We start from the raw sequence: 20,712 nt of genomic DNA, 5'->3' as shown, positions 1-20,712 counted from the left end.
CCAGAGCAACCTCCACTTCTGTGAATCAGGTGGAGGACTTTGGGAAAGGAGATCATATGTATTCTCCCCAGAACTGAGAGCAAAAGGGGAAACATTCCAATGGGGGAAAACGTGCAGTAAATTGGTTGCACATCTGTCACAAGGAGACACAAGTTAATTTCTCATGAATTACTGATTTCAGTAAGAGATAAAGCATTTACTCTCAACTCTTATCTTGTAGATATTCTGGGAAAACCTCACCCAAATGACTTCAGATAACTCACAGCATCTGCTTCAAGGTTCACAGAGATAACCAGGCTGTTTATAAGTCTTTCTGGGCACTTCTGGGAATCACCTGCTCAGTCTGAAGAGATTTTGAGCCCCAAATTCCTACAGTTATGCTGTAGGAGCTACAGTTATGCTGCCTCCACTCTGCCAGGTAACCTGCCTGTTCCTGGGGAAGCAGCTCACCCAGCCTATACCCTCAAGGCCTCAGGGAAGGGCCTGTCAACTTGTATCAAGACTTGGACTCACCCTTCAGAAGGGAAGTCACTACCTCTCCCATGAGGACAAAACCCTTACCTCTGGCCATAGATGCTCTTTCAATGTGTTCTCTCCAGGGGAGGTATGGGCCTGGGTCGTTCCTAAAAGAAAGCAAGAACTGTCCTGGTTATTTATCTGGAATTAACTCCCTGCTGATTCCCAGCTCTAGTGCTTTTCCTCTCTGCCCTACCTATTTGCCCTGCTCATTAATGTCCCTTGTGTTAGGAAAGTCCAGGTTCCATCCCTCCAACTATCACCTTCACTGTTTGGGACCCTGTACATCCATTAATACAGCCTCTTAAGGTGGAATCCCTAGGTTGAGAAGCAAAAGTGTCATCTGGGAGGGGTTAGCAATAACCCTATATCTTGCATGGACACATTACCACAGATCACTTTGTGGGTTCCTTAGTGAAGGGCAGAACTCTAGGGGAGAGTGATGTTGGACAAATAACTGCTGTTGTTTGGGGATCCAGGACGAATCAGGGAAGGTGGAGGACATTCTGGAACAGTCTGAAGGGTGATGTGAGCCTAAGACAAGAGCTAATAGTGGCATTCCCAATAGCCATGACTGTACACAGTGGCTGGACAAGGGCTGTCTTCAGATATCTTACTGAACATGAAATGAAGAAGAAGAAAAGGCAGGTGGAGAGACTGCTAAGACACTGTTCTCATCCCAGCTTACTACGTGCCAGTCTTTTAAAACTTAGTTTTTAAAAAATTTTATGTACAATGAGAGATTCACTTTATAAGCCAATGAGTTTCCCCATCAAACCTTTAGCTTTTTAAATACACAAATAAGGGTATAGCACAGTAACAGCACTCTAAATAAAGGAATGAAAATAATCACTCGCGGTGACAGCACCCCTATAGCCAAGAGTAGTTTCATGTGCTCACACTCATGTCCACCATCAGGCTCCTGATCAGTCTCACTTTTCATTCAGTTGTAATCAATGTGGATGCAATCTTGTATCCTACAAGCTCCTTTAATGCTATATCTTGAGCATTCTTTTTCACACTGATATATAATCTTGATGCTTACTTCAACAGCATCAAGAAACATTTATGATACTGATATGTAATCAGAGGTCTGGCTCCCTTGCTGTCTCTGGCTTCTCTCCACCCAGTTCTCTGTCCAGGGTGCACATTCCTTGAATGGGCATGCCATGCGAGAACCCCCAGACATCATCAGACAAGGCCGAAGGGAGGCCTGATTTGGGGAGAGGGGACTTGATTTCTTTTCCACTCCAGCCTTCTTCTGCAGTTTTTCTTCCTGAACCTGGAAAGAATTTATCTGGAGTTTCATGAGGGACAAGAGTGTATTTCCATTTCATGCCTACAGTGCAATCTGGCATTGATTTCCACGTAGGAAGTCGTAACAGAAATGTGGGCTGTATCCTGCCCCCAGATCTCAGTGACCCTTTGGAAATTCCCAGAAGAAATATTTCTGAGCAGAAAGAACCACAGGATGGGAAGGTGCTGAGATGTGGACAAACACAGAGTGCTTGAAAGGGCTGGAGCACAGGGATCATAACCGGAGGGCAAGGTAGATGAGGCTGCTCCAACAGATGGCAGCTGGGCTGTGGAGCTGTGAACACCAGGCTACTCCACAGGCAACAGGAAGCTGTGGCAGGTCTTTGAAGAGATGAGCATTAGGGTGTGTTTTAAGATGATGATCACTCTGGGAAGTAGTAGGGTAGATGAATTAGCAGGGGAGAGATTTGAGACCATTTTGGTAATATTCTTTTTAAGCCAGGATAAAAACAAGCATGGAAGTCAATATGTATACACAGTTTCTAGGTACCCAGCCCTATTCTAAACACTTACATGAAATAATTAATTTAATCTTCACAATGACTCTGTGAGATAAATGCTATCCTCCCCACCTTACAGTTAAGAAAAGGCCCAGAAAGGGTAAGTGACATTTTAAAGGTAACACAGTGAACAAATGGTGATGGAAGGATTTGAAAACAGGGAGTCTGGCCCCATAGGCCATGCTCAGAACCAAACTAAGTGTAAGTCACAGCCTAGAATCTAGACCAGGGCTCAATCAACTTCTGGTAAAGGGCCAGATTGTTAGTCTTTTAGATTTTGCTGACTATACAGTCTCTGCCACAAACACTCAGCTCTGATTGTATTGTGAAAGCTACAATAGATAATATGTAAACAAATTAACTTTATAGAGACAAATTTGAATTTCATATAATTTTCATGTACCATGAAATATCTTTTTTTCTTAACCATTAAAAAAATGTAAAAACCTTTCTGGGTATCAACAAACTGATTTTAAAGTTTACATGGAGAGGCAAAACACCCAGAATGGCCAACAGAATATTGAAGGAGAAGAACAAAGTCAGAGGACTGACGCTGCCCAACTTCAAAAGTTACCTATATGAAGCTTTAGGGTGATATAAAGCTTTATGAAGCTATAGGGTGATATTGGCAGAACAGACAAATAGATCCATGAAACAAGAGAGAGTTCCTAGACATAGACCCACAGAGAGTCAACTGCTCTCTGATAAGAGTGCAAAGGCAACACAAGGGAGAAAAGACAGCTTTTCAACAAATGCTGGAATAACCAGAAGTTCACATGGAAAAAAAAATCAATCTAAAAATGTAAATATCATTCTTAACTCACAGATCATACAAAAAGAGGTAAAGGCTGGATTTGGCCCATGGGCTATTGTTATGAGAACAACATGAGAACCAGTGTCTGATCTAGACACTACTAAAAAGAGGCCAAAGTGAAATGGGAAGATGACATCTCTAGTGATCAGCAATGGCCCTGAGCCCCAGGCATCCCAGGTGGGAGCCTGGATCTACCTCTAGATTACCAGGCTGCTTGCTACTGCCACAGCTCCTCACTGGGCTTTGCCAGCACCTTCACAAGTAGAAGAATACAGGTGCTAGAGAAACTCTTCCCTGATCTTTGAGAAATGTCCCACTCAGCACAACTCCTGGTCTTTCAGGCTTCATGCCTGAGGGGGTGGGGTATAAACTGCTCTTCAAAGAAATCTTTTGGTCTCTGCTGTAAATAGAAGTCTTCTTTAATTAAAAAAAAACTTTTTTTATGACCAAGGATATACTTGTACTCTATAGTTCATACATTTAAAAAAATTGAATAATATAAGTAAAAGATCTAGCCCAGTGTCTACTTCACTTCAACAATGAAGTAAAGTTTTATGGAGAAATGAAGGAGAATGTAGGGCATGAGGCACTGTTCTAAAAAGGAAGAGGTGAAGGACAATATACAAAGTGTATGTTGAGATACATTAAATTTGCTGAAAAGTGTTTCATTATCAATCCAGAGACATAACCATACAAAATCTACGGGATACAGCAAAAACACTTCTTAGAGAGAGGTTCCTAGCTATATAGGCCTTCCTCAAAAACAAGAAAAATCTCGAACAACCTAACCTATCACTTAAAAGAGTTAGAAAAAGAATAACAGACAAAACCTAAACTCTAGGCAAAAAGAAGGATATAATAAAGACCAGAGAGGAAATAAATAAAATAGAGATTAAAAAAATAGAAAAAAAATCAATAAAACCAAGAGCTGTTTCTTTAAAAGGATAAACAAGATTGACAAACATCTGGCCAGGCTCACCAAGAAGAAAAGAGAACCCAGATAAACAAAATAAGAAATGAAAAAGGGGACATAACAACCAATACTGCAGAGATACCAAAAACACAAGGAAATGTTACAATCATATGCCATCAAATTTGACAACCTAGAAGAAATGGTCAAGTTTCTAGAAACAGACTGCCCACCAAAATTGAATCAATAGATAATCTGAAAAAAAAAAATAAAAGAAATAGGTAAGTTGAAAGATCACTAGAGGTGAAATAAAATCTATAAAGAAAAAAACTGCCTGCAAACAAAAGTCCAGGACCAGATGGCTTCACAGGTAAATTCTACCAAACATACAATGAAGAACTTATACCAATATTTCTCAAACTCTTCCAAAAAATTGAAGTATTCTCAAAGACATTCTATGAAGGCACCATTACCCTGGTACCAAAACCAGACAAAGACACCACCAAAAAAGAAATCTACAGGCCAGTATCTCTGATGAATATAGATGCAAAAATTCTAAGCAAAATATTAGCAAATTGAATTCAACAGCACATAAAAAAGGTCATACACCACAACCAAATGGGATTTGTCCCAAGTTCACTAGGATGGTTTAATATATGCAAATCAATCAATGTGATATACCACATAAAAGACAAAAACATCATGATCATCTCAATAGATGCAGAAGAAGCATTGACAAAATTCAATATCCATTCATGATAAAAACCCTTACCACAAGTGGGTATAAAGGAAATATATCTCAACATAATAAAAGCTATTTACAACAAACCCACAGTCAATATAATACTCAACAATGAAAAGCTGAAAGCCTTCCTGCTAAAATCTGGAACAAGACAAGGATGCCCACTCCCACCTCTTCTATTCAACATAGTGCTTGAAGTCCTAGTCACAAAGATCAGACAAGAAAAAGAAATAAAAGGTATTCAAATTGGAAGGGAAGAGGTAAAATTGTCATTAACTGCAGGTGAAATTATTTTATTTATAGAAAACCCTAAAGACTCCACACAAAAACTACAAGACTGATAAATTCTCAAGGCAGTAGGATACAAGATTAACATATGAAAATCAGCTGCAATTCTTTACACTAACAATGAAATATCAAAGAGACCTGATACAAAAAAAAAAAAAAAAACCTTTTAATATTGCACTAAAAAATACTTAGGGGTAAACTTGACCAAGGAGGTGAAGAAGGAAATGGCAACCCACTCCAGTATTCTTGCCTGGAGAGTTCCATGGATGGAGGAGCCTGGCAGGCTACAGTCCATGGGGTCACAAAGAGTCAGACAAACATTGACCAAGGAGGTGAAAGACTTATATTGTGAGAACTGTAAAGCATTAATAAAGGAAACTGAAAATTATTCAAGTAAATGGAAAGCTGTCCTATGCCCTTGGATTGGAAGAATTAATATTGTTAAAATGATGATACTACCCAAAACAACCTACAGACTCAACGTGATCCCTATCAAATTACCCATGACATTTTTCACAAATAATTCTAAAATTGACATGGAATTGTAAAAGATCCAGAATTGCCACAGTAATCCTGAAGTAAAAGAATAAAGCAGGGGGCATAACCCTCCTTCAGACAATACCATAAAGCTACAATAATCAAAATAACATGGTATCAGCACAAAAACAGACATATAAATCAATGGAACAGAATAGAGAGCCCCAAAATATACCCAGACACATATAGGCAATTAATCCTTGACAAAGGAGGCAAGAATATATGATGGAAAAATGTCTCTTTGGCAAGTGGTGTGGGATAAGTCAGACTGCTATATGTAAACTGATGAAGTCAGAAAATATCCTTCTCACCATACACAAAAATAAAATGGCTTAAAAGAGGGATGTGGGAGGGGGGATAGGGATGGGGAACACATGTAAATCCATGGCTGATTCATGTCAAGGTATGGCAAAAACCACTACAATAAAGAAAAAAAAATGGCTTAAAGATGTAAAGACATGACATAAAGATGTCATAAGACATGACACCACAAAACTCCCAGAAGAGAGCATAGGAAAAACATTCTCTGACATGAATCATATTAATGTTTTCTTAGGTCAGTCTCCCAAGGCAGTACAGATAAAACTGAACAAAATGGGACCTGAATCAAATTTACAAGTTTTTGCACAGCAAGTTCAGTTCAGTCGCTCAGTCGTGTCCAACTCTTTGCAACCCCATGGGCTGCAGTACGCCAGGCTTCCCTGTCCATCACCAACTCCTGGAGCTTACTCAGACTCATGTCCATAGAGTCGGTGATGCCATCCAACCATCTCATCCTCTGTCATCCCCTTCTCCTCCCACCTTCAATCTTTCCCAGCATCAGGGTCTTTTCCAATGAGTCAGTTCTTCGAATCAGGTGGCCAAAGTAATGGAGTTTCAGCTTAAGCATCAGTCCTTCCAATGAATATTCAGGACTGATTTCCTTTAGGATGGACTGGTTGGATCTCTTTGCTGTCCAAGCTGCACAGCAAAGGAAACTATAAAACAAAAAACCAAAAAGGCAACCTACAGAATGGGACAAAATATTTGCAAAAGGTGTGACCAGCAAGGGCTTAATTTCCAAAATATATGAACAACTTGTACAACTCACGTAAAATTTAAGTGAAAAGAAACTTAAGAATTGGCTGCAAATTTGTGTTCTTTCCCCACCCTACACACAGAACAACAAACTGAGTCTTAGAAACTCAAGGTCTTTGGCCACCACTATCTTTTTCAAAATCATTAACCATGCAAACCCAGGGTGATTCCTAGAATGCCAGGTTAAAAAAAAAAAAGAAAAGAAAAAACTGAGCAAAGACATCTCTGTCTGTCCTCTGTGAGGGAAGCAGTTTAAGTCGAGGCAAGAAACTGAAAAATGAACCAACAATCCTCAGAAAAATAAAGCAGAATGCTAAATTTTATCAGACATGTCCAGTTTTCAATGAAAACTAGCCAGTGAAAAACTAGTCCAGGAACCAATGAAAACTGGCTCTGAGTGGGCCCAGATGTTGAGTTTTGCCGGCAAGGTTTGCAAAGTAGCTATTATATATATGTTCAGAGAATTAAAGAAAAATTTCTTCTTTAAAGAAAAAAAAAAGTTTAGAGACTCAACAAATAGAAGCTAAAAAAAATAAAAAGTCCAAAAGTGAAAAGTAAAATAATTGAAAAATTTACTAGATGGTTTCAGTAACAGACTTGAGATGGCAGAAAAAAAGAATCTGTAAACTTAAAGATAGATCAATAGAAAGTACCTTTCTGAAAAATACAGAGGAAAAGAGATTGAGGAAAAATGAATAGAGCATCAGAAGTGTGTGGATATTGTCAAGCATACAAATAACCAGGTAATGAGTCCCAGAGAGGCAGAGAGAGGGAGGCAGAGAAAGATTAAGCGATAATGGCTGAAATGTTTTCATGTTTGATGAAGAACATTGAGCCACAGATCAAAGAAGCAGGGAAAAAACAAAAGCAAACAAAAAAACCACTTTAGGTAAGAAAAATACAATTTTCCCTGGACACATCAACTGTAATAACTGAGTGTCTAGATGTAGATTAAAGCCAAGGTAAACAAAACTCAACAGAAGAAAAACAACTTTTCATGTATAGGAGACCAAAATTATGGTTACCGGCTGACTTATGGGAAATGGTGGAGGCCAGAAGGCAGTGGAACGATGAATTTAAAATGCTAAAAGGAAGATGATCCCATGTGGAAGCATGGTAATATAAAAAGAAATGAAGTACACAAAGAGTATATGAGGTAAATCCAAAATAAAATTGTCTGTATAGAACAGAAGTCAGCAAATTATGACCCATAGATCAAATCTGCCCACAGCTTATTTTTATATGGCTCACTAGACAAGAATGTTATTTACATTTTAAAGTGGTATAGAACAAATAAGAACTTGTGGTAGAGACCATACATGATCCACAAAACCAAATGTTTACCATTTGACCATTTACAGAAAAAAAAGTTTACCAAACTTGATATAAAAAAATAAAAAAGGGGACTTCTCTGGTGGTCCAGTGGCTAAGACTGTGCTCTCAATGCAGGGGGCCCAGGTTTGATCCCTGGTCAGGGAACTGGATCTCACATGCTTCAACTAAGACCTGGTACAGTCAAATAAATAAATAATTTTTTTTTTAAAAAGAATACAGTGTAGAGTTTGAAATATATGTAACATGAGCAGATTTGAATGGAGCAAATGGAGCTGTACTTGTGTGAGGTTTTCCCTTTATCTGGGAAATGATTAAATATTAGCCGTTTAGTCGCGTCGAACTCTTTGCAACCCCCGAGGACTTATGTAGCCCACCAGGCTCCTCTGTCCATGGAATTCTCAAGGCAAGAATATTGGAGGGGTTAGCCATTCCCTTCTCCCACATTGCAGGCAGATTTTTCACCGTATGAACCACCAGGGAAGCCCATTCACTTATTTATATTAGACTTTCATAGGACAAGGATGCATGCTATAATCTAATGCCAAAATAACAAAACTGTATAGCCAGCAAGCTAACACTGAGCAGGATAGCGTGGGGCAACTGAAACAACAGAAATATTTAATCTGAAGAAGACAAGAAAGAAGGAAAGAAGATCAAAGAACAGGTAGGACACATTGAAGAATAGTCAGATATCATTTTAAATCACACTTGGTAAGACCAGAAATGGGAAGCTTAGGGGGGATATATGAGAACTTCCTTCAGTATCTGAAAGGACTGGAAAACCAAGGGGGATGGTGTTGTTCCACATGATGCCTAAATCAGGACAGGACCAGTGGAGACAGATTGTCCCTTGGTAGAATAGCTTGGGCTACCTCAATAAGAATGGGCCACTCAGGGCACCTGGTCCAGGCAGAGGCTGAGGACCAAGGTGGGCGTGTGGCACACACATCAGACAGGTGTTAGGAGCTTGGACACCCTTGGTCTGGTCAGTCTCTCCAGACCTCCATTTTCTCACTTTTAAGGTAAGGTTGATAATAGTTGCCTCATGGAGTTGCTGTCGGGATTAAACACAGGTAAACACGAAGTGCAGCATCTGACACATGGTAAGGATTCAGTAACTGGCAGCTATGATTATTCAAATTTCAATATCAGAGAGATGACCAAGCATAGACCATTGTGCAGATCCTTCCAGTCCCAATGCTTTGGGATTTCCTCATGTAACTAGAGAAATCACATTTCAGTTCAGTTCAGTTGCTCAGTCATGTCCAACTCTTTGCGACCCCATGAACCACAGCACACCAGGCCTCCCTGTCCATCACCAACTCCCGGAGTCCACCCAAACCCATGTCCGTTGAGTCGGTGATGCCATCCAACAATCTCATCCTCTGTCGTCCCCTTCTCCTCCTGCCCTCAATCTTTCCCAGCATCAGGGGCTTTTCAAATGAGTCAGCTCTTCACATCAGGTGGCCAAAGTATTGGAGTTTCAGCTTCGGCATCAGTCCTTCCAATGAACACCCAGGACTGATCTCCTTTAGGATGGACTGGTTGGATCTCCTTGCATTCCAAGGGACTCTCAAGAGTCTTCTCCAACAACACAGTTCAAAGGTGTCAATTCTTCTGCGCTCAGCTTTCTTTACAGTCCAACTCTCACATCCATACATGACTACTGCAAAAACCATAGCCTTGACTAGACAGACATTTGTTGACAAAGTAACGTCTCTGCTTTTTAATATGCTGTCTAGGTTGGTCATAACTTTCCTTCCAAGGAGTAAGCGTCTTTTAATTTCATGGCTGCAATCACCATGTGTAGTTTACCTTAGTGATTTAACTCATCCCTGAAAACTGCTCTAAGGCATCACGAAGAGGCTATTCCTGGAATCCAAGTGCCTAGACTTGAAGACCCAGATGGAAACTCGGGACCCCTCGGACCTATCCCCACTGACTCCTGGGCCTTCACCCCAGTTCTCTGTTTCCCACCAGGTAAATGGTATGAAAAATTCTTGCCTTTCTCACATCACCCTTAGGCCTTTAGGGAGAAATTGTCAAAGCATCTGTGAATTGCTTGAACACTAATCATGGAATCCCAAGGCAATTTTCCCATTTGGAAAGCTGCTTTATTCTCAAGCTAATGGATCTATGAAGGGCTTGGAGTTCCCTGAAAAACTACCTGCTTGTGTGAAGAAGGGAGCATTGCCTGAGGACCACTGCTTCTCCCTGAGACACAGGAGTGTAAAGAGGAAATGGCTGCCTAAGCCAGGAGGAAAGCAGGCCTTCCCAGAGCCCAGCAAACACCCTGCGGGGCATCTTTCTAGGAGCCAGGCCCACTGACTCACCAGTCTGTCGCCTCTTTCAGCTCATGACCTTTTATATCTGAAGCCAGCAGACTCATCCTGCCCAAAATACCACTTCCATTAGGCCACTCCCCTGCTGAAGAACACTGAATAGTTCCCACTTCCCAATACAGCAAATCCAAACCTTAGGCTTGTTACATGACCTTGAGCCAGTCACTTAACCTCTCTAAGGCTTAGTTTTTTGGGTTTTTAAATTTTAATTGAACTATAGTTGATTTACAATGTTATGTTAGCTTCTGGTGTACAGCTAAGTGATTCAGTTATATAAATAGATATATACATATACACTTTTTCCTATTCTTTCACATCATGGTTTATTACATGATTTTAATATAGTTTGCTAAGCTTCCCTGGCAGCTCAGACGGTAAAGAATCTGCCTGCAATTCAGGAGACCTGGGTTTGATCCCCGGGTTGGGAATATCCCCTGGAGGAGGAAATGGCAGTATTCTTGCTTGGAGAATTCCATGGACAGAGGAGCCCATGGCTACAGTCCATGGGGTTGCAAAGAGTCAGACACTACTGAGTAACTAACATTTTTACTTCATGGTATACCATAGGACCTTGTTATTTATCTATTTTACATACAGGGTTTAGTTTTTTAAAATGTAAAATAATAGGTTTGGATTAAATCATTTTAGAAGTCTCTAAGTCTTAAGACACTCTGATACTCTATTGTTCTCATCTAAGGATTTCATATTTGAAATTTCATTTGAAAAGACCCTGATGCTGGAAAAGATTGAAGGTGGGAGAAGAAGGGTACAACAGAGGATGAGGTGGTTGGATGACATCACCGACTTGATGGACATGAGTTTGAGTAAACTCCGGGAGTTGGTGATGGGCAGGGAGTCCCGGCGTGCTGCAGTCCATGGGGTCGCAAAGAGTCAGACATGACTGAGTGACTGAACTGAACTGAACTGAAGGATTTCAAAATCACACTTTACCTAACTCGTCACCTCCCCTGACACCAATCCTGTACTGCAGTCGGCCGGCCAGCTCCCTGCTCCTCAAACCCATCACGTTGAGCCCTGACCCTGCCTTTGGGTATGCTGTTTCCCCCACTTGGATGCCCTCTCTGTTCCTCTGCCTTTACATTAATCCCACTCATCCCCAGCACTTAATTGAGTTTCAACTCCCACGTTAAACTTCTCCAGCCCACATTCATCTCTCAGTTCTCTGAATCCTGTTGCTTTTATTACATCTACTTGCACCTATTTTGGAGCTTAATTCTTCTCCAGTGATTTTATGCAGATCAGTTCTCTCCCCAGAGGCTTCCTTACATTTGGTTTTTTATTTCCCAACCAGGTTCAGCCCTACTTGGGTTCTTGAAGGGTGCTTAGACAGTTAACTGACAGTAGCAAAAATGCAACTAGATGAAAATGATGAGTAACAATAAAGTCTTCAATATCTACAAGGTGCAGATGACATTCCAGAAAAGTAGGACTCCTGAGCCCCCAGAGAAAATCCCATACCTGTGCCTACTACTCAGGGCAGGAATTCAGAGGCAAGAGAGTTGAAGTGGGGGTGGGAATAGGGATTCAGGCATCTGATGTAGAAGAGACAGTTTGACACCAGAGCTCCAGGGATGGCTCCGCACCAACTAGACGGGTGACCTGAGAAAGTCCCCCTGCCCCCCACCCCACCCCATCAATAACAGGAAGGATCTGGGCCAACCAGAAGTCCTCCAAGGTTGCTTTCTGTTCATTGGAAAGAGCCTATATCTAGAAGACTGTGCTGGTAACCTGCAGGAAGGACTGCAGGCCCTTGTAAAACAAACATTGACTAACTTTATTTGTTCTAATACTAAAAGAGGCATTCCTTTCCTCACACAATGACTTCGCCCAGTTCCCATCTTTGGCTTTGCAGCGACAGGCCTGGCGTGGGTGTGCTACCAAGCCAAGAGCCTTCATTTACTAGTATGACAGTCTCCTGGAGAACTTCTGACCCCTGCCAGGAAAGTGAAATTCTAGAGAAAATTGTATTTTATTAGGCATAGGGCTTCCTTGCCAACTTGCTTTAGCAAATTGCAGTTTTGAGATAAGGATGTTTCAGTTTTCTAAATCAAAACTTTTCTAAATTGAAACTTTCAGAACAGGAATCTGTTTTCATATGGGTTTTGTTGAGTCCATTTTAAAGCTTGAACAAAAGCTCTGGTTTGCTTCTTTCCTCCGTTGGGCTCTATTGTGACACAGGAAGATGGTGAAAGGCCTTTTCTGTGGACTCAGACTCAGAACTGAATTCTGGCTTCGGTCCTTATTAGCTGGATGAACTTGGGCAAGTTATTTAACTTCTGAGTCTCAGTTTTCTCATCTATAAAACGAAGAGAATAGTACACCCCTCTTAAAGGGAAGTTGTTATATATGTACGGTGCTTAGCATGGGGCTTGGCTGTTCTACTTAACCTCACACCATGAATTTATTTTGAAGGGTATAATGGTAGTGCCCCAGGTGCCTGACAGATAATGTTCATAGTCTCTGAAGACAGGCATCATCATCCCAGGCCTCAACGAATCTTAGTTTTTCAAGGAGTTAAAGCATCACACACTCAAAAGTAACCAAGCACATAAACAAACAACATATCCAGGAACAAGTATTAGCAGAAAAAACAAAGCAGAAAATAGATCAAAAACTTTGTAGACTGAAATTATAGACAAAAATTATAGAACTGCTGTTTTTAAAAATAAAAGACAAATTTGAGGATATTTATAGGAATACAAAATTATTTTTAAAAGTGACATTGCAAATTTGATAGAGAACTAAATGTAAACTAAATTTGAAAAATGAAACCAATTTTCAAAAATCTGAAAGGAAAAAGATTTTTCCATAGCTGCTGAAAAGACCTTCAACAGCTTTAACATTCATTTCTGATAAATATAAACACACTCAAGAAAACAGAAATTTGTGGATACTTCCTTAATGTGAACACACAAAACATAATTTATGTATATGTATGTATAATTCCCAAAGCCCATCATCTAACTGAACAAGGAAAATTTGTTTTCTGCTAAAGTCAGGAACAAAGTGAGAATTCCCACTATCTCCCTTGTTATTTAGCACTGTATTGGAGCAGCAGACAATGCAATCAGAAAAGTAAAGTCAGAAAAAGGAAAGCTATTTGTTGATAGTGTGAGAGTAACCTTGAAAACTCTAGAGAATCAGTGTTAAAACTATTTCAAACAATAAAATGATTTAGCAAGATATAAAGTATAAAATTAACATAAAAATTAAAAACCTTCATATACACCAGTATATGGCCTGGCTCAGTTAGCAAATATAATGGAAGACACTTATAATAACATAAGATAAAACACTTCTGAATAAGTCTATTTTCCTCTATTTACAAATTTAAGGCAATTTCAATAAAACAGCAATACCTTTCTTTTTTCTAAAGCTAGGTGAATTGATTCTAAGACTCATATAGACAAATAAACTTGCAAAAATAGCTATGAAAATCCTAGAAAACAAGAGCAAGGAAGTAGGTAAAGTAGATTGCAAAACAATCACAAATTCTTCCTATCCTTGAATGTATGTCACTTGGCAATATCACGTTGCTGTTCCTTCCAGTAAGAGGAGAGGTTAAGTTCTCTACCCCTTAAACCCGGGCTTGGCTGTATGAATTGCTTTGGTCAATGGGACATTATCAAACATGATGCAAGCATGAGACTTGAAAAGTGTTGATACTTTTGGAACTTACCCTTTCATTGCTTTTTGGCACCTGAAAATATATGATTTTTTTTAAAGACATCTTCCTTTGCAATCAGAGAATTTAACTGAAATATTACTTCTCATCTGCGACATTTCAAGAATTCTAAGGCCTGACAATATACTCTATTGTCAAGCTATGGAGAAGTAGGCATTTTCATATATATATATATATATATATATATATATATATATATATATATAGCCAGTGGGAATGTAAAATGATACAGTCCCTATGACCGGGGGAAATTTTGGTAATATCTAACCATTTGTGTACTTATCCTTTGATCCAGAAATCCCAGTTTTAGGAATTTACCCTAAATTTAAGCTATACCTCCAAAAACAAAAAAAGACAGATGTACATGATTGTTCATGACAGCATTACCTAAAATAGCAGAATATTGGAAACAACCCAATGCCCATGTTGGGAGACTGACTGAATACACGTGGTACATAATGGAATATCCTACAGCTGGGAAAAAAGTTAAAAAGATGTCTGAACAGATATAATGTAATTTCAGGATATGCTGTTAAATGAAAAAAAAAAAAAAACCCAGGATGAAAAAGAAATTTATAATAGTTTATCTTTGTGCAAGAAGAAAAATAATGTATGTTTGCAAAGCATATACATAGAAGGATAGAAACATAGAAAGGGTATGACAATAATTAAATCTGTTACCTATAGGGACAGGTAGAAATGGGATGGAAAGACTAGGGATAGGAATGGAAATTTTGAGTATATCTTTTCACATAGCTTTGACTCTTGAACCATGTTAATGTTTTATATATTCAAAAAATAAAGTGAGGGGCTTCCCTGGTGGTCCAGTGGTTAAGATTTTGCCTTCCAGTGCAGGGGGTATGTGTTCAATCCCTGATCGGGAGGCTAAGATCCCATATGCCTCATGGCCAAAAAAAAGGAAAACAAAACATAAAACAGAATAAATATTGTAACAAATTCAATCAAGATTTTAAAAATAGTCCTCATCAAAAAAAAAACAACAACAACAACTTGGAAAAAAAAAGTAAAATCAACAAGAACAGGAGAAACCCTGTAATTGAATACAAACAGAAACAAAATTATATGTCAAATAGATAACCACACAGAGAGAAGAAAAGAGTCAATACAAGTGATTTTGATCAAAATATTTTGATTACATACCCTGAGTGGAACAGGACAGTCTAAGGACAAAAAAAAACAAAGATTTTGAACTTCATTTGTTTGTGGTGTAGTATTGTGGTGATTTTAATATTGTATGTACTGTAGGATTTAACAAATGAATAAATGTATCGAGTTTTTGTAAAGCTGGTTTGCACTGCAGGGTAAGGAAAATACAAATCTGGAACAGGACAAGGAGATAAAACCCTAACCTAACTAAAAGTGGAGATATCTGTATAAACACATCTTTTTAAAAAGAAAACTATGTTTCTTGGCTCTGCCGCTGAGAAAACTTAGACATAATGATGCTCCAGCAGCAATGAATACCACTAGCACCTGGATCTAAATAAAACCCCCTATCAATTAGCATCTTAAAGGCATTGCTAACTGCAAGGCTGAAATAGGGGAAATAGATTAGTCTGAATAACTTGTTCCATCAAGTTAAAAGTGCTTAAAAATTGATAAGGAAACAGAAGTCAGCTTGGAGAGGCTCTCACAGGCCAAAAACTTCAGCATCAAAATGAATAAGCACAAGGCTGGATTATAACATACTGATTGAAAAAAGAATCCATAAGTCCATTTTATCTTTTATGAAAGATAAATCTAAAAAGAATGGGGTATTTTTAGAAGAGAATTTTGTTAAAGAGGAATGCCAACTAACAATAGAAGAGGAAACAGATAGACATTTTAAAGTCACCATCTTACACTCATCATGATAATAATTCAGGCAAAAATTATCAATGGATGCTAAAACCATTAGCTATAAGAACAGTCACTTGGTATCTCCCTACAAATTATAAATCACATGGGGAGGTACCTTTACAAGGGAGAAATCTGGCAGATACCACCTTAACCAAATTGTCAAATTTAACATCAATGAAAATATTTGTTAATATCACATGTATCCCTAAATGTTACACATCAAGGACAAAACGCAGTCTATGCTGTATTTCTACCTGAAGAGTTTAGTCTGACTGTAGCAGTAAAGAAACAATTTGGAAAAATTCAAACTGCAGTGCACAAAAAAAGCAAGCCTCAATTTTTCAATAACACAAAAATATAAAATAGAAAAGAAAGCAGGAAAAAAGGCTAAAGAACTATTCTAGATTAAAAGAGATTAAAGAGGCAGGAAAATAAATGCAGTGTGTGGTCTTTGGTAAGTCCAACAAGCAATGACTGAAAAAATGAACAAAATAATACAAAGGCAATTAACTTATTCATCATATTAGAGTAAATCATACAATCATCTCAATAAGTGCAAAAAACCCATAAGATAAAATTCAACACCCACACATGATTTTTTTTAAAACCTCTTAGCGAATTAGGAATAAAATAGAACTTTCTTAGTCTCATAAAGAATACCTACAGAAAAGCCCAACCATCACTGCTATGAAAAAAATTGTAGTTGGAGGCACCAGCCAGCACAGTAAGGCTAAAGAAAGAAAAGGTACACAGGTTGAAAAAAGAGCAACCGAACTGTCCTCATTAGCAGGATGGCATGTACAGAAAATTCAAAAGAATATACCAGATAACTTATTAAAATTTTTAAGTTTGTACATGTAAAGTCGCTCAGTTGTGTCTGATTCTTTGCGACTCCATGGATTATAGCCCGCCAGGCTTCTCGTCCATGGAATTTTCCAGGCAAGGATACTGGAGTGGGTTGCCATTTCCTTCTCCAGGGGATCTTCCCAACCCAGGGATCAAACCCACAATGCAGGTAGACTCTTTACTGTCTGAACTACCAGGGAAGCCCAAGAGTTTAATTGGGTACAAAATGAAAATTTATTTCTATATGTTGATAACATTTTCAAAATGATAATTCAACATTCCATTTATCGTATACCAAAAAAAAAAAAATCACATAACTAAGAAAAAAATTGAATAAGACATATGCAAGACCTCAAAGAAAACTATGAAGCATTGAGTGACATTAAAGAAGACTCAATATTGTAAAGATATTTATTTTCCCCTAAACTTGATTTATAGAATTAAAAGCAATTTCTATCAAAAGTCTGACAGGTTTTTTTGGGGGTAGAAATTGACAAATAGTAAAATTTATATGAAAGTTCAAAGCCCAGTCGCTTCTAAAGAAGAAGAAAAAATAGACTTGTTTTTCCCAATAATAAAGCTTACTATAAACCTATAGAATTAAGATAATGTGCTCCTGGCACAAAAATAGACAAAGCAGCCAATAAAGCAAAACAGATTTCAAACAGATGCAGGCACTTGTGAATCCTTTATATGTGAACAGAGGTGAGGAGGCAGCCAACTGTTCAATGGTGCTGAGACAATCAGATATTGTGTGAAAGGAAAAAAACCCACTAGGGCTTCCCTGGTAGCTCAGCTGGTAAAGAATCCACCTGCAATGTAGGAGACTCCGGTTCAATTCCTGGGCCAGGAAGATCCCCTGGAGAAGGGAACGGCTACCCCCTCCAGTATTCTGGCCTGGAGAATTCCATGAACTGTAGAGACCACAGGGTTTAAAAGAGTCAGAGTCGGACACGTCTGTGCCATTTAAAAAAAGGCGGCGGGTGGGGGGGGGGATGGTTCTCCTCTTACATTAGTCACAAAAATCAATCCCAGATGTCTTTGAAATGATCCATGGAAAAAAGCAAACTTATAAAATTTTTAGAAGGAAATATAGGATAATATCTTCTTGACCCAGAGACCAGAGAGAAGTTCTTAAAGACAACACAAAAAGCACAAACCAGAAAAGATTAAAAAACTTTAGAAATGGACAGGTAATATACAAACAGACAATGGCCAGACCATAGATGACAATACAACTTTGACCCACACATCTGCAGCAGTCACGGAAGCCCCCCCACCACTCCCGTAGCAATCAGCCCAGAACAGTCAGGACCTGGTCCATGTCTACGTTACCCCTACTTTTGTCCCTGCCTCCAACACAGGATGAACCAGAGAAGCTGAGTATGTTTCCTAGGGCCTGCCTTCCAGTTAGCCACCTGCAGCTATTTTCCCTCTGGCAACTGCCACCAATCAGAGCACCCCTGAAACCTTCTCCTTTTTGGTCATCAAGCTTTCCCACTCCTCTGCCTGCCTTGAAGGCATCTCTGCCCAACGCAAATGATAGCAGCTGCCTTCTGGCCATAGCAACTTTGGAGTAACACACTGATGTGCTCAGACTCTTTGTGACCCCATGGACTTTATCCTGCCAGGCTTCTCTGTCCAGGGGATTTTACAGGTAGGAATACTGGAGTGGGCTGCCATTTCCTTCGCCAGGGGATCTTCCCAACCCAGGGATGGAACCCACGTCTCTCGGAGTCTCCTGCATTGGCAGGTGAATTTTTTTACCACTGTGCCACCTGGGAAGAACCTCAGAATAAATGCCTCCAATTGTTCTCATTTGGGTGGTCTCCCTCTGGGGTTTCCTGGTGAATTTACTTCCCCCTAAATTTAGAATTTTGCTCTCTTAAAGTCTCTACAAAGAGACTGGAAAAACAAGTGCCCAGAGCAAAAGGTATTTTTGGTTATACCAAATGAACAGCAAGTGCACAGTGCATATTAAAAACTAAAACAAAATAAAGTAGGAAAAAGGACAAACCTTTGGGGAAAAGATGGGAAACACACAAGAATAGGCACTTCACAAAAGAGGAATTCAAATGGTCAGTAAAGATTCCTAGGCCTCAGGAGTAGCCAGGAAAATGCAGTCTTCCCACACAGGGAGCTAAGCAGGCACCATCTTCCACCACCATACCTACCTCCCACCCCAGAGACTCTGAGAAAGCGGTGACATGTCCTAGGTAATTAGTAGAAGCAGGGCTTGGACGCCAGCGGGCCCTGGCCTCTATCCCCACCTCCTCTCTCCGTCAGGGGGCTCCAGGGCTTTCCCACTCTGGGCCCAGGCCTCTTATTTGGAGAGAGTAAAAAAGTCATCTTTAAGGCCTACTTCAGATTTAAGAGATTTTGCCTTTCTGGACAAAGGGAGAAAGGAAGAGCCAGGGGCCGGGAGAAGAGGGGCAGAGGCCCAGTCTTCTAACTATTAGTTCTGAGGAGTCCAGAGCCCTGGCTGGGTGACCTCTTGTTTCAATCAGGGCCAGTATCCCTAAAAAGCGTGGGGCCATCCCTTAGCATTTATCATCCTCATATCTGCCTCCCTCTCCCCTTTCAGCAAAAACAAAAACAAAAACAAAAACCAAGCAAAGCCCATGCGATCATATAAATGGGCTTACCATTAGTGGTAGCAGAGGTATCAATATCTCCATGTTAAGAATCAAGGTCCAGAGAGGTAGAACTTGCCCAAGACCACACAGCACAGAGAAGGAGCAGCCGGGGCCCTACCCCCATTGCTTGCTTCCCCACCACAGGGCTGCAGCCCGCCTGCACCTTCTCGCCTGTTTCACGACCCGCCTCTTCCCCACAGCTGGAGGCACTCAAACCTCTGCCTTGCAACCTGCCTGCTCCTCTCCCAAGCTCCGAGCAGAAGCGACATGGGACACCTGCAGGGCCGAGACATTGGTTGCCCAGTGAGAAAAAGTGGACTTACCTTGCCCCAGAAGCAGTAGCAGCCCCAGGAGGAACGCGCAGGGCAGCAGCCCCATGCCGGAACCTTCCAGATGTCTGCAGACTAATGGGCTCTCACTCTTCCTGCGGCTTTTATGCTCCTCTGTTGTCTGATAGAGCGCCGGTCATAAATTTTATTGTCTTCACCTTTGAGAGGGGCCGTGGCCAGCTATAAATGATAAATATTAACATTTAGGCAGAAGACTTCTCAAGGTAGATGGGTAAAAGATGGGTGGCACATTCTAGGCAAAGGCACCAGAAGACCAGGACCACACAGCCCCCTTTGAGTGGCCTTCCAGGATGGTGAGGGTCCAGAAATTGCTAGTGTCCAGGCATGGAAATGGAAGGTGTTGGGCTAGAATCCTGGGTCAGAGCTTGGGGTCATCCCTTAGGTTAGTCCCAGTTTTTCTGCTGTAAATTATGGAAATGAAAGCCATGAGAGGATTGAAAGTAACTTGTAACATTTGTAAACCAAACGGCCACCTCCAAACATGAGGTCTTTGAGTGTGCAATGTGTTCCCACAGTGTCTCAGGAGTGCCGACGGGCTCCCTGGTTTGGTCGGTGCAGAGAGGCTTTCTCAGAACCCCCACCCCCAGAGCCATGGGTGGTCGGGAGTGTGGGGCTGAGGTGCATGCCATACACTTACTGGCTGCATGTTGAATTGACAGATGTAAATCAAGAGATGAGCCATGGAGCTCATTGGATAGAACCAGAAGCTTCCTTTGGGCAAATGAAGCCAGAATACTGCCCTGGGTCTAGGTTGAGCAGATGGAGCTGGAATTTAAAGCGTGGGTGACAAAACAGCCTTGAGTGTGAAGCTGAAATTTTTTCCGCAAGTATAAAGGAATGATGGCCCATGGTTAATAAAACAGATGTATTTAAATCATCCTTGCATTACGGCCACCCTAACAGCACCAAAGCCGAGAGCCTGGCTCCTGAGATCTA

General features: G+C 40.3%; 1 protein-coding gene across 1 annotated transcript in view; it reads right to left on the bottom strand.

Moving 5' to 3' along the window:
* PLB1 (phospholipase B1) overlaps positions 1 to 19,865 on the bottom strand; it is a 119,222-nt gene extending 99,357 nt beyond the window's left edge. The window contains exons 1-2 of the mRNA XM_061155074.1: positions 19,750 to 19,865; positions 562 to 623 (exon numbers count right to left, since the gene is read on the bottom strand). Of these exons, the coding sequence (XP_061011057.1) occupies positions 562 to 623; positions 19,750 to 19,804 (117 nt within the window). The 5' untranslated portion in view covers positions 19,805 to 19,865. The remainder of the gene's footprint in view (positions 1 to 561; positions 624 to 19,749) is intronic.
* Between the last annotated feature and the right edge of the window lie 847 nt (positions 19,866 to 20,712).

Source organism: Dama dama, chromosome 11 (assembly GCF_033118175.1).
Source record: "Dama dama isolate Ldn47 chromosome 11, ASM3311817v1, whole genome shotgun sequence".
NCBI lineage: Eukaryota > Metazoa > Chordata > Mammalia > Artiodactyla > Cervidae > Dama > Dama dama.
Note: the sequence above shows the minus strand (reverse complement) of the source record. Positions and strands in the feature narration are given on the sequence as shown.